Here is a 15,025-nt window from a genome sequence, read left to right as displayed (position 1 = left end):
TCTTACTGGTGCAGAGCAGAACAATCCTTCTTAAAGGCATGTTTCTGTTCCTTTTCAGAAAATGCAAATGAAATATTGCCCCATGGCAAAGTTTAAATTGTACCATTCACCTTGTTTCACTCCCATGACAGGCACTTCACTCCTGTGAGGTCTTTGGCACCAGTCCCCCTCCTGGCCCTGACATCTTCTTCCATAACTGCTAGCAGCTGTCCACAAGCAGGCCATAATACTGGCCATAATCACGGCTGGAACTGCCAGTTCAGACCCACAATGCCACTAAAATGCACCTCTTTCTCACCAGGTGTAACTGCCCAACAGCTTATTTCCCACCTGGGACATCCAAACATGAAAATATGCTGCTCCGTTACAAGTTCAGTTCTTTACACAGCCATTAGCTGCGGATCGGGACCAGCAGGCAGTACTACTCTCACTTTTCATAACACTAAACCTCTGCTCTGTAAACCCAATTTGGGACAATATTTGCTTCATTTTAGACAGTGATTCAAGTCTCACTGCTGAATATCTGTCACCTTCACTTTAAACAAAGAACTACTGTTGATTTGCCTCTTACCTGTTCTATACCCAGTGTTATTGAGATACACGGCGAAGGTACGTGGCTCATGAGTAGCCTGCCATGAGGGAGAAGAGCAGTTTTCGTTGTTGGTGTATATGTTGTGGTTGTGGACATACTTCCCAGTCAGCATGGAGGAACGCGATGGGCAGCACATTGGGGTGGTTACAAATGCATTGATAAAAGACGCCCCTCCATTCTCCATAATCCTTCTGGTTTTATTCATCACTTGTAAGGACCCTGCAATTAGAGGTACTGATCATCACTGTTCTGCAAAAAATAGTTAGAATATATTGGCTACTACTATGCCATTAACAGTATTGGTAATTAGCTCGCCTTTGCACATCAGTCTATACTACTACATAGCTTAAGTAATTTTAGAAGAAAAGATAATATTTTTATTATATCACCAAAAATGTTTTTCAGGATTCCAGAAATACATTTTTCTCAGGCTCCAAAACAAATTAAAATACGGAAGAATCTATAAATACAGCGTTAAATATTTAGAGCTGTATCAAATGTATAGATTAATAGTTCTTCAAACACTGCTGTAGGAAAACAGTATGCTACACAGACTACATCATTAGTCAATGTGCCAATAAAATATGTAAAAATCTGAGATTACCAATAATCTGTTACAATTCTTTCCACTTTATCAGGTAATCAGAGAGAGAAAAAGAGAGAGAGGAAGAAGGTAAGGGAGAGAGTGTGAATAGGGGAGCAGAGAGAGACAATTTGGTAACAATTTTTCTAGAGGGAAGTCTCTCTGGACACAGGATCAGCATTTCTGGCTCTGATACTGAAGCACTATGCACAAAATCAGTTTCTGGGGATGAATCTGTATGCAAAGAATATTGGCAAAATTCAGCACCTTTCTCAAGAAACTGTACCGATCCAGTTTAAAGAACAAAGATATTTTTTTTTGCATCCTTCAGAACACCTTCATGAACAACAAGGTGAGACAGGCAGGGCATGCAGATTTCAGATTGCAGAAGGACTGAGCAGCCTCTGATAGGGTTCATCAGTATTTGCTGACAGCTGACAAACTGCTCTTTCTGTTATCCAGCAAAGCAGAGACTGAAGAGTGAGGGTGAACCATGGATATGGCAGTATGTGTCCAGGAAAAAAGTTTGTGAACTGTAATACAGGCACAATTTTGATGGTAAAAAGAGGTTTCTGGAATTCTACTTTCTTTTTTTTCCCTTTGTTTTTACAATTAATTTTGCACAGTTGACAGCAGTGAGCTTTAATTTAAATTCATTGATTCCACTGATACAATAAGAGTTTTCTTCCTGGTGGTTTTGTTTGGGTCACTTGAAAATGAAATTTAAAAAATTAAACATGAAAGACATGCCTGTAAAACCCCAAAACTGCCAAGGAGGCTCCACTAGAAGTCCAAGCAGTAAAATCTTGCAAATGATTTTACTAGTTAAACATGTTCTGTTTTGTTCTGGGGCTAAGGAGTCAGTGCTGACTATGAAATCTTTTGCATTAAAATGGTTTGATTTAGAAAAGTAAGAGGCAGTTAGCTCTTCAGCATTTCCTGGTGCAGTGTCAGTGTGTGTGTCTTTAAGGATACATTTAATACCCTGCACATAAGTGACTATCATTTTGGACCCTTCTCCTTCACAGCTCCTCTTTTCTAAATGCAGAGTATCTGCATTCGTGCTTTCCTGAACTCAGTAGAGACAAAATCCATGTAGAGGTATAGAGAAGAAAGAGAGTAACTGAGAGGTCCCTGAACAAAAAAGGTCTCCATTTGTTTGAGTGGGAACATTTCACTGAATTGTTGAGTAAGTCAAACGGGAGATCATCCTCACTCTACATGTCTTATCTTAGACCCCATGCTGGCTATTCCTTTTCATTTTTACTTTTGTTTTGTTTTTGTCATAGCTCTCCCATTTTTGAAATGTCACAGTTTACTACTGAGAGCTCCGCTGTAAAGTGCGTGTAGGTCCTCAGACGGAAAGTGCTCTGTTCAGGCACACTAATGCACAGTAACAGCAGCAGAGCTGATGTGCACTTTCATGCTTCTATGCATTATAAATGAGTAGCTGTTAGAGCGCTTCCTCATTCCTCTGCTTGGTCAGCCCTCTCTCTTTGCAAACCTGCTGTTTATGAGTAAGTTTTTCCTCCAGGTATGCACTTACTGACACTGATAATAGATTTAGCCCCTCTGGAAATTCTGGAATAGGCACTTCAAAGCAGGTGAGACTTCCTCATTTGGAAAACAAAACATAAGTAAGAGATAAAACTTGCTGATATAAGTTATAATCCTTTGCTGTCTGTAGTTCTCCTCACAGCTTGTGCTCTTTACCATCTGGCCCACAGTCTTCAGGGCACACATACTCAGGCACTCTCTGACAGCAGGATGCTCAGGCTCTACATGACCGATTGGGGAACACCTGAGGGGAACCAGATAAGCGGGAACAACCACTTTGGACACAGAAGGTAGCAAGTTTTGTCAGACAAGAAATTCAGTGTCACCTCTCAGTCTATTCTCATATATCAATAAATACATTTAGTAACCAAGGTTTCACAACAAGTCTTAAAGTTGCTATAGATTTTCAACCAGGTGTAACACAGGTGGACTTCACTACAAAGGGCTGGCTAGAGCCACCTTGTCTTTATTTGGGACATATGTAAGGCCCCAGGAAGGTGATGGACTTTCTCAGATCTCAGCACATAACCCCATTTTTTCTGTTTGTGTTGTTAAGTGCTTCTAAAGTTCTACTGAAGATGGAAAGCAAACCAGGTGAATTATGCCTGATATGATGTATATAGATGATGCTGTGATCTCTTCACCCACTGCAGTACTCAGTGGATCGTTTGTATGGATTTCACTGAGTGGTGCATTAGGATGTAAACAAGGGTAGAGAAAAAGTAATCCTCTCAGATTTCTTTTTTTTTTTTTTAACCTGTTCCCTCTTCTCTGACATCTCAAAGGTCTCTGTAAGAAACACTGGAACTACCAGCGTATTCATGAGTTCTGGATTCTTTCTGATGTTAATCAAGATATTATTCACAGTGAGCGTTATTAGAGTGATTGGGGGGGTCACTGTTTGAGGTACTGATGTGTGGAAGTGACAGAGAATCTGGAGGACAGGGGAAGAGACTAAAGAGTGAGCAAAAAGTTGGAAATATCTGTACTAATGCTGGAACAGACATGACCCCAGTGAGAGCTAGGGCCACTGACCTGAAGAGCATCAGTACGTTGTCTGCGGGGAGGCAGTAGTTCTGGGCAGTGCTGGGTGCTGGGAGCTGGTGCTTTGCTCTGAGCAAGATGCCCATTTGCCTCAGTGTTGGGCAGTTATTTCTTGAACCTCAGGATCTTGGTGAGGGAAAGAAGGTGCACAGAGGCACAATTTAACCAGCCTTTTTCCAGCTTCTGGGCCCAAGTATTCGCTGAGTTTCTTCAAGAGCTGTGTACCAGGCTGCTTTATACCACTTAAGTTGCCATCCACCAGCTGATCAGTAATATCCTTCCTCTGTGCCACATTCCTCCTGGCATAGATAGGAACTGACTGCAGTTGTGGAGCAATTTGTGGGTTTTATCTGACAAGCTGGATGAGACAGCAGCTCTGCTGAACTTTTTTGCATTCAGAATGCAAAACTCAGAGGGATGGCGCAGATCAATAGGAAGATGTGCATACTCCTATGCTTTGAGCACTAACTAAATGCAAGCTCCCTGCCTCTTGCAAATTTTGCTTTGGATAACTCCCCTGTATATCACTTGTGCTCAGGCAGCTGAATATTTTGGTTCAATGCTTATACATGCTCTGGAGACAGATTCTTCCCAACTGAAGTGTATAATGTACCTTATATGCTTTTATGTTCAAGCATTCATTTAGAAGAGCTTTTAGAAATGTTCGTGCTGGGAATACAATAGCAAATAATCCATATTGAGAGACTTTCAGTCTTGCAATTTTTAGATAGCAATACCTAAGTTTTTTCTGTTCATGGCAGAAAGTGTTATTTCCCATTGACCTTTGGAAAACTTAAGATTTTTCTCAAGAATCACTGAGGGGCGAGGGGATAATTCACACATGGAAAACAGTATGGCTTTACTTTTGAGATAAGCAGAATGATTTATTAGTAGAAGTGCGAATAATGCAGTACCATAAGTCTTGGGGCTGAATCTTGTTTCCTGTGAAATGACCTACGAGAAGGGGAAACCTGTGTCTTCATTGAATGCAGTGGGAGTGCATATACATCCAGACTATTGCTCAACTGCTTGCTAATAGGAGCCAGAGCACCCTGCGAACATCCAGAGCAGCTTTCAAAGAGAGGGGCTCCACAATACGAACAAAGTGGCTTGCCACATCCTTCCTGCTCTTTCACCACTTGCAAACCCTCTTGGAAGATTGAAGACAGCAAGTCGGTAACATTGTTCAGAGGCATGTGTCTGCTGACCTACCTTCCCCAGTCCCCTAGAGAAAGTAGGCTCTTTTGGACCACAAAAAGGAAGACATGACTTGACCCTTTTAAAGAAATTTCAGAACGACTCTGTCAAGAAGAAATGCATTCTTATTGTAATAGCTGTATTTTAGGCCAAAAATAGAGCTGGGAACAGCCATTCATTATGCAGCACAGCTAAACAGAGCAGACATTTGAAAGAGTGAGAAATAAAAATGATAAGATGCGCTGAGATCTAAAGGCCTGGTCTTGGAGCTCTGCTGCATAAAAGCACTAACCTTCAGTCACGACATATAGTTTATTAATTATGTTCTCACAACCCTGAAGGAGTGTGTAAATTATTATTGCAATCATGACAAATACAAAAATGTTAGCAACTAAAGAATTACTTTTAGATCTAGACTACTTTTTGTCTACAGCTTTCTAGCTGAAAGGATATGATTTTACAACAAATGAACTATTTTGTTATAAGTTTTCTGGAATGAAGCATTTTGACTTTTCAAGGTCATATGGAATTTTGTTTAGAAATTCACTATACTTTTATTAAAAATATGACTTTCATTAAAAAACACTAGGAATGCGAGATTTCATTTCAAATTGATTTGCCGTTTTGTCACCTTTTTGATCTTACCTCCCACCCCCAAAACTAAAATATTTGCTTGGGGGTAGCCTAAAATGATCCTCTTTCTCTCCTTGATTTTTCACTTTAGGCAGTGAACCAAAAAATCAGTTATATGGATAACTACCATTAATATCTTTCTAACTTACTTAATGGAAAACATTCAAAGGCCTCCTGGAACATCATCCAAGTGTTTTAACTTTTTCCACCCTAAGAAAAATATGTGAAAATCACTTCTGGCTGGTATGTTCAGGTTGTGCTCAGATATTTAGTATACTTGTGAAAGCAAAACTAACCTATTTTTATACATATAGCATAGTTTTAAAGCAGATGGATTTTAAACACTTTAATAATTCACAGAAATATTAAGCTTATGTCCTGAAACCAGACCAGTTTGTCTGTGTGCATAAATATGTCAGATTACATACATGCATGTGACAAATATGTGGAGAATATAGACATTCAGCTATACAGCACTGAGGGAAAGGCTAATCTCATAAGGCTCAAATTTTTAAATGCTACAGAAAGTCACAAAGTGAAGAAGGGCTTTTGATGCAAATTTTTTACCTGTATGTCCTTGCATGTGTTAGTAAATAATTTTATGGTAGCGATTAAAGCCTTCCATGGCAGATTTTGATATGCAAAATTGATTTTGCTTTTCCTAAAGTCTGTAATTAAATCTGATGAATGCTATTAAACAATATTTGTTAACTCATTTTCCAAACTTGCCCCACATTCTGGTATTGTTCCAGGACCAGTAGCTTCTCTGAATTTAAAGTACTGCCTGGCAGAAATTATGGAAAGACATGTTATGAAATGAAGTAGCAAATAACAATTATTTCTCACCTAGCTCCACATCTTGATCATCTGTGAGTACAAGGATGATATTTGGTCTGATATTTTTTCGCTCCTGCTGCACACGTCCTCTGAACCTTGGGGACTTGATGGTGGAACAGTGACTTGTTAGCAGTTCAGTACTGAGCACTGCCAAGATGAGTGCAAACCAAGAAGACTTCATAGTAGTTCCAGTATTTCAATGAAGAGACTGATCCAGAAGTGCCTGAGCTCTAGTTTTCAAGACCTGTAGGGAGGAAAAGAAATCCTGTTCAAGCAATAAATAAATTCCCAGTCACACAGTGAAAGGATGACACTTAGGGAAGTCAAGCCTGACACATACCATTTAACATGATTATAAGCCATATTGTTGAATAAGAGCTTTATTCTGTCATTTTCTAAGAATAAACTTGGTCATTCTGCAACTACGCTTTCTCAAATAATTTTTGCTTGAAGTCGTGCCACTGCCTGCATTTTGTATAGGCATGACTTCTGGTATACTCCTCACTGTGCTCCTTCTCCTACACCCCACGCTTCTTTTTATGCAGCTTGTTCCTTACATTCAGTACCTGGGTGCAGTAAAAAATTGCTGGGATGCAGACGTGTTCAGAACATCTGTAGGAGGAGCCCTGTAAGAAGAAGAAAGCAGAAGCCTTGTCAGTCAAAGACCTCAGCACTGTGTCTGTGCTTCAAAGTCTCCAGAACTGTTCATTACAGCTCCTTTCTCTGTCCTGAAAGAAAAGGGCAGAAAAAATTTGCATTTCCCTCAGCTCACCCCCTTAATTTAATACCGTACCTATGCAGTGGTTAGACGGCACCTTAGCTGCTAGAGATAAAGGACATATATATTGTGTCATCAGATGCAGGTGGTTTTCCAACAGTTATAGTCAGCCTGAGATTCTGAGAATAAGAGTTAATTCCAGGGTATGGCACCTGGCAAGCAGTGACGTACTTTAGGTTAACTCACCTGCCTGAGCAACAAATCTCTTACAAAGCAGAGGGCAAAGCATGGCTGTCATTTGCAATCTACATTGGATCACTATGTGAAAAGTCATCGTCCCACTGACAAGAAAGCCCATATTAAGTGACAGTCCAGATGATCTTACCCAGCATTGTGAAAGAGCGTAACTGTCCATCAGTCAATCAACGACGGACCTGAGTGCCTCATCCATAATGCACAGTAGCTCTGGCACTGCCTTGTCCTCAATACTCTGCTTCCAGACTCGGCTCAGTACGTTATCAGAACCCCCTCTCCGTGCCTGTCAGTCAGCCAGTCTTGCTTTTGTAAGACTTGATGCAAGCACAAAGGCTTGGCTTTGCTGCAGCAGATTTAAACCTGTGACTGAAAATGACTGATTGGCCCGGGGAGGAATGGGTAGCCACATACACTTTAACATTTTTGGCATTACTGACTGAAGCTCTGCAAAACCATCCTGTTACACAAGGGAAGGGAGGGGATATCTGGGGGCAAAAAGGAAGGGGGTGGGAAAGAAACCGCAGAGTCATTCCTGCTCCCTCCAGGGTATTGACCTGCCACATACATTCCTTCTGTTTTTATTTTGGGACTATGGATAAAGCACGGTGACATTGGTCAATAAAAAACCCCCAGAAAACCATCCAAGCCCAAGAACATTCAAGAGGTCTGCCCAAGGGGAAGCCTGCATGGGAACTGGGGTGCACGTTATATAATTAGACTGGGGCATAATTCACGACGAGATCTGTGCACCCACACCTGACACTTCATATTCAGACATGCAACATTAACTACAAACAGATGAATAAGCAGAAATACTTTAACAAGAGCAACACAGAAAACAAAAAGGGTCCCATCACTCACCTAAAAATGCATTAATAGGAAGGTGCTCTAAATTTCAGGGGAAGAAGCCACAGGAGAGGGAGGGGATGGGACTTGGTGCTGGACTGCTAGAAAAAGGATCGTGTTCTTGTTTTCACATACACCTTTTATTTTAAGCTTCGCAAGCTAAACAGTTTCATGCTCCTCACTCTGGCAGGCTGTAATTACACCAGAAGAGTGTGAACATCTTTAAAAGGGAAATCCAAGTGTCTGTTGCAGAGAAATCCTGTCTTTCATTGTCTCTGCACCAACAAACAGTCCGGCCTCTGACTAACATTAGAGCACTGCAAAGCCAATATATTTAACTTTAAACACCATTTTGGTGATTACAGAACATTCAGATAAGTAGACTGGAAGTCTGTAATTAGTCTGGACTTACTTTTAAAAATACTTCAATTTCCATGTATTTGTTCTAAGTCACATAAAAGCTGACAAAAGCCCCAAAGAATGGGGTTACCAGAGATGTCAACCTCCTTCTGACAGACACCAGACACCACATGCTCCGGTGCAAAAGCAGAAATACAATTTCTCTAAATGTCTGATCTTTAAATAGCAAAACTTTGACTCACCTCACAAAGCACAAAAGGCTACGTGAAGTGAGACTCAGTGTTTAGCTTCTTACCTCAGTGGTACCGTACAGCAAACTTTTTCAGACAATGTTGACCCAGAAAGCGCAGTCATCCTGACTGCACTGAGCAAACATTGGCACCAACATGTTTGAATAATCCCCCACAGTACGAAATTGCAAGTTCCTCACAATTACACCTCAGTGCTATTAAAATTTACACTAATCCGAACGAACGTTAACAAGTATTCTCCATTTCATCCTCTTCGGGCTATATTAGTTATTTTTTAAAAAATCCTTTTGCTTTAGCAAGTTAGGGCCACCTTAGGCAATTCTTTTCTAGGAAAAAGGGCATGAAGTGTTTCTTTTCTAATTCTAATTTTTTCCCCTTGATGAATAAAAGAAAATATCAGGCGTGATCCACACATATAAAATTAATGATCCAAGTTTCATTGAATGGTTCTTGTGCAAGAGCACAATAATGCCACCTTTTGTTGTTCATAACTATTCCTGTTTTGCATACAACAAATCTTTATTAAAAGGTGACCCTTGACCACTTGTCCTCTTACAGTCTGTCTGCCAGTCCTAGAAGGAAATGAAGTAAAGAAAACTGTCAAAATACAGGCTTGATAGGGAAGGCAGGGCTGCAGTGTTTGTGCTGGACGCAGGCTGGTAGTCTACAAGTGCCCCTACAGAAACTGTAGTTTGTCTTGAGAGATAGATGAAAATAGGAGAAATTCTAAAAGGGACCTTTTCAAACTGAAATGGGGAAGTAAACTTAAAAATTTTTGTGCAGAGTTCAGAAATCAAATGGTACTCTAGCCAAGTAAACAAGTGCTGATCATAACGTCTATACATGCTATTTGGAAATTTTATATTATATTTTCCTATAGAACATACCTATGACAACTGAAATGTAGTCAGTAAATAAAGGAAACCAGAGAAACCCAAAGAAACTATTTTTCCTCATCTGGATGTAATTTTTTCTTTCAGTAATTTTTTTTTTTTCCACAGGAGCACAAATTCATAGTCTGTAGTCACCTTTCATAGGATAAAATCTGAAAACTTGGATCTTTAGTTGGTTCTATGCTGCAGGTATTATAACAGGCAGTTCAAGGACTTGTTGGCATGGAGAACTAATTACCCACGAAACTTGAATTACATTAGCAGGGCACTGCAAAGGAGGGCTACAGTGCCACTTCGTGTGATGTGGCATAAAAACTAGAAGGACTTTATTTCTAGGTCTCTTAAGAGAATGTCTTTCAGTGGCTAGGAAGAAAAGCAAAAGGTAGAATAGTATCTCTTGAAACTATTCATAGATTTTATATTCATTTTGGCCAAGAAGCTTTTAAGATTTTTCAGTGCATTAGCTGAAAGTGCTTAATTTGGAATGCAACAAAAGATAGCCAGTTTTCAAAAAATAGTATTTTCCATTTGAAAATCCACTTTGTTTTCATGTCCACATTTTTTACTGTGTTTACTTGAAATGCCATTTTGTGGCTAGCTAATAAAAATCTGTGCAGAATCATACACTTTGTTAATGAAAGAGGGCACTGAGTATCCAGAAGCATACTCCATTTTAAGCTTTAAAGATGTATGGACTTCTTGATATTTAATATTTTACAAATGTGGCTTCCACATATCCTTGCGTAGGGAGTCTGGCTTACATGAACAGATTTCTTTCTTGTTTGTAAATCTGGAATCAAATGCAGGGATTATGAATAAGGATACTGGACATATGTCCATCCCCAATACCATGGGCTATGCAATCACTACTTCAAGACCAAGTGGTGACAAAGGGCAGACAACTTTGTCTTCTCTGCACCACAGCGTCAGTGTTTTCTTTTAAGCATGAACATTGAGGACATCACATTATCCAAAGTCATAGGCTAAGGCCTGCTGTTCTAGTGGCCTTTCCTTAGAAACAAAAATGGACCAACTCTGGCCAATCAAGGAAACAGCAATAATGATGATGATGATGATGATGCTAGTAGTAGTAGTAGTAGTAATGATGTGGACTGTGGTTGTGGAGCTTAAGCATCAGAATTCTGGTTTCTTTTCCTCTGATATTAGCAATAGGTGTGCCCAGCAAATTGCAAATGTAAGGTACCACAGGGATCCTAAATCAAGCAACTCCTAATGTAGTAGCAATTTTGTGGTTGTTTCGTTCCTCATTACTATCCAGTATCCTACTGATTATTGCTCTGTACTTAGATATCCCTGCCTCCAAAAATTGACATAGTTGTATATAATTAAGATATAGTCCACAAACAAATGTTTTGCTACTTAGGACATTGCTGAGATTTGCTGACAAGTGCTAGGAACTTGCATAAAAATATATCATAGCACAGAAACGAAGCAAAAGGCCTTGTCATTGCAAGTGATAAGTTGCCTCATTTCCTTTATGCAAAAGACCATCTTGGATAATTATTTCTTACAGGTTTCTCTGATAAATAAATGGATAAAACCTCTCCCACAAACAAAACCTCAAATATCAATCACCATGAGAAAATGAGCTTTGTCTCCTCACCCCAAGCAGAGGACGATTATCTTCCTACATATTTTACCTATGACCTGCTGCCTTGATGGTTTTAGCTTTGATGAATGTTTTTCTCAGGAACATGACCCCAGCATCCTCTGTTTCCTTAAAATCAGACTCTCCATAAGAAAAGTAGAGAGGCAAAGGACAACAACAAGAATTCTGACTATTTATAAAAAGCAGAATGGCGATTCTGCTATTGACAGCATTTAGTCATTTCCAATATGATCTTGGAGGTTGGTCACATCGGTGGGCACTTGGTCAGTAGCATTTCAAAAACCTGACAGTCTGCTCATAGTGCCAGAAATCACTATCATTGGCATCATGTTAACTGGAGGTGGCTTCACCCACTAGTGCCCCTGCAAAGGTCATGTTCAGTGGTTTTTGCCTACCATTTCCTGTTCTTTGCTTTAAAGTGAAATGTGTCTGTTTAGCAATGCTGCTCTACTCACAAATGTTTTGCATACATGGAAACTCCAGGGTGAAAGGGAGTGAAAGGGGTTTTCTCAGCAACTCATATACAGCTTCTGTGAATCTTTGATGTTTATGTCAAAGAGTGGATGGACCTCTCAAAGACTCACGCAGTCTGAATCATAGCAGGTGTGAGGTTAGAGACCCAATAAAATTAGTAATTTCATGAGATTAGTAATTTTGTTAAGATTGTGCAGACAGATTGAAATTACATAATAAAAGGTTAGAGACAGGAGATGTTCATCTGCACCAAAGCAACCTAGTGGTTCAGAAGTCTTAAACCTCTCCTTAAATCATACTGCCTTCTAACACCATGCAACAACAACAACAACTCTCAGTTTCATTAATACAGTGAAGCACTTAAGTGGAAAAAGCTGTTGACAGATGACTCTTTTAAGTGTAGTAATGTTAATGCTCTTGTCACATCTTACACTGCTATCTTGAATTTAAAAGGCAAACACTGCAATCTCAGACTACCAGGCACGACCGCGTAAATCCGCGGGTCAGTTTCCTGTGGGAATATTGAGCCTGCAGCCATGGGAAACACATTTACAGTACAGCAGAAGTCAGGAGAAAGTGAGACCTACCATCTCTTCTTAAAGGTTAATCCCCTAATCTTAGCTGTAAAGTATAGGATTTACAGTGAACACAAAGAATGTAGTTCCTATCTGGGTCTAATCTAATCATTACCTATTGGATTTCCAACACACTTTACTAATCAATAAGTTATCTGCTTACTTTCCAAATGTAATCTGTGTATTATAATGATGTATCATCAGTGCCTCAGGCTAGATTAATTTCAAGTAACTATAATTTAAAGTAATTGCAGGCAGGGAGAATCATAACCTTATATTACGTTTTTACATTGTAATTTCACAAACAGTTACAGACAGGAAAGGAAAAAGCCTGCAGTGACTTGAAAGTATAGTACACACTTGCTAACCCACTTTTATAACTTTGTACAGGTTAAGGGATATTCTTAGTAGGCAAAAGTTTCCAACACTTCATAAGCCAGAGTAAAAAAACAAACTCCCATAACATTGAAAAAATACATAACTGTAGAAGAAATGATCTGCCTTTGAGAAAAGGAAAATATGTCTTTGATTTTAATGCTGTTAATATAGTTGAACAAAACATTAAAGAAAATTAAAAATAATATTTTTATATTAACTTCAAATCTGTGAAAGTTTTAAAAGAAAATTCCTGCATATTTTTCAGTAGGAAGAGTGCCTGCTGCTAAGTTACAGAATTCTAATAATATACAGTTACTTAAATTTATTTCTCACCATCTGATTTACTTTGTTTTAGAATTTCATATTTCAACACAGCCAAGAAGTGCACTTGTCGTACAAAAGAGCCTGGTATAATTGAGCCAGATGACGTGCCCCACAAGTAAAATCAGCCATTCATGAAAGCTGGTCACCAGAGGCCATTTCAAACAATGCACATTTCAAAGTAATCTAAAGTAATCCCTTTTCTCTACTGATTTGGTTTCCAGGCAGTCTTAAGCACATGTGTGCAGCAAACAGGAGGCTTATTAAAACCTGATGTTATATTGGAAGTTAAAATGCCATTGCCTTGTGATTGAATTTCGTGTCTGTGAGTCTTCAAAGAGAGAGGAAAAAAAATCAATTAAATTTATATGCTTATTAAACATGAGTGTCATGATACATGCCGTTTATTAGCACTTGCTAAATAATTAAGACTGAGAAAGATAATTAGATGTGTACTAGGCTCCAAACAGGCTTCTGATATCAGGTTTGTTTTTTTTTTAATCTTTACAGAAAGTGGCTTTCCAGCTACCAGGTAATATAATTGCTAAAAGACTCAAGTATTTTTCAAATATAAAGAGTAACCTCTGTGTATGAAGGAATTTAAGGTAATTTAAAAATTCCATTTTAAAACCACATATCTTTGCTATATCCCTGCTCACTTCAGCAGTGTGGGGCATTATGAAAACATACCATACAATAACACACTGATGGTTGGTTCAGTGATCCAGTAAGTGGTCTTGAGTTGGGAGATCATATCACAGAGGTGAACAACAGCAACACAGTTTGCACATTTCTTTAAGTTCTTATTTAAGTCCACTGGCTTTAGAAACTGTGCAAGAGCATAGATTTTCACATCTCCCTTAGATAGAGAACTCTTTCAATTTAAAAAGCTTCCTTCCTAGATATGTTTACTTCTCCTCAAAGATCTGCAACTCTCTTTGAAAGAGGGATTTTTGATTTTTTATTTGGTAAACAGTTTGTTTTCCTAAATAAATGGATGTGATTAGCTTGAATATGAATACAGCACCTTTAGCACAGAATGTGTATGGATCTACATATATAGAAGACAGAGAACATGCCCATTTCCTCATAGTAATGTACACACCTCTATTATCACAGGGAGAGGTTCAGATAGCTTGTGCAGTCATGTGGATAGGTGGTCTTGGGTGGAAGCTGGGCCTAATGCATGGCTACTGTGGCCGCTCTCCTTGCTGACTGCACAGGAGAAGCAGCAGGAGCTCATGGGGACCAGAGGAGCCTATGTAAGGACTGAAACATGAGGAACTGGCAGTATGAATCCATGTAAGTGTGTGTATGGAAACACACAGAGCGAGCACCTGTACTCCTAGGAGAGGATCTCAGATGGTCCTTTACCTATAACACAGGAGGATGGGCTTCTCACAAACACCGCAGGGATTTTGATAGGTGCCATCCCCTGGCTAACTGTGAGAATCGGGCTGTTCCTGTAAGTGCTTTTGAAAAACTTATTCTATTATACTACATTGCAGAAAGTGAATTTACTTGTAGTGTTAGTACTTTGTGTGCTTACATGCACAGTGAGTGTGCTTATATGCACGTAGATCCACTACAGACCGCGTATGGTATCTGCTGACTTTCTTTTTCCCTTCAGATCTGGAGGCCAAGCCTAATAAATCTCTGGTTTTTTGAGTAGCCCCTATATATTCAAATGAGTTTTACTCTCAGTAAGTTCAAACTGAATTTAATAGGACTACTAAGACAGACTCAATGGATCAGGTCCTGAATACAATTTTTTAAGTGACATCTTCCTTACTAGGTTGTTTCTCTTTGTCAAGCAGCTTTTCCAGTCCTGGTACAGTAAAAACTTTACCTTCACTGATATACATATAAAAGCTCCTTGAC

The 15,025-nt window shown here is 39.3% G+C and overlaps 1 protein-coding gene across 4 annotated transcripts in view; it reads right to left on the bottom strand.

Moving 5' to 3' along the window:
* SULF1 (sulfatase 1) overlaps positions 1-15,025 on the bottom strand; it is a 125,063-nt gene that overhangs the window by 58,163 nt on the left and 51,875 nt on the right. For all 4 annotated transcript variants that reach the window (XM_075085199.1, XM_075085204.1, XM_075085201.1 and 1 more), the window contains 3 exons: positions 7,010-7,069; positions 6,453-6,687; positions 572-811 (listed from right to left, as the gene is read on the bottom strand). In XM_075085199.1, coding sequence (XP_074941300.1) covers positions 572-811; positions 6,453-6,624 — 412 coding nt within the window. In that variant the 5' untranslated portion in view covers positions 6,625-6,687; positions 7,010-7,069. The remainder of the gene's footprint in view (positions 1-571; positions 812-6,452; positions 6,688-7,009; positions 7,070-15,025) is intronic.

This window comes from Phalacrocorax aristotelis, chromosome 2 (genome assembly GCF_949628215.1).
Source record: "Phalacrocorax aristotelis chromosome 2, bGulAri2.1, whole genome shotgun sequence".
NCBI lineage: Eukaryota > Metazoa > Chordata > Aves > Suliformes > Phalacrocoracidae > Phalacrocorax > Phalacrocorax aristotelis.
Note: the sequence above shows the minus strand (reverse complement) of the source record. Positions and strands in the feature narration are given on the sequence as shown.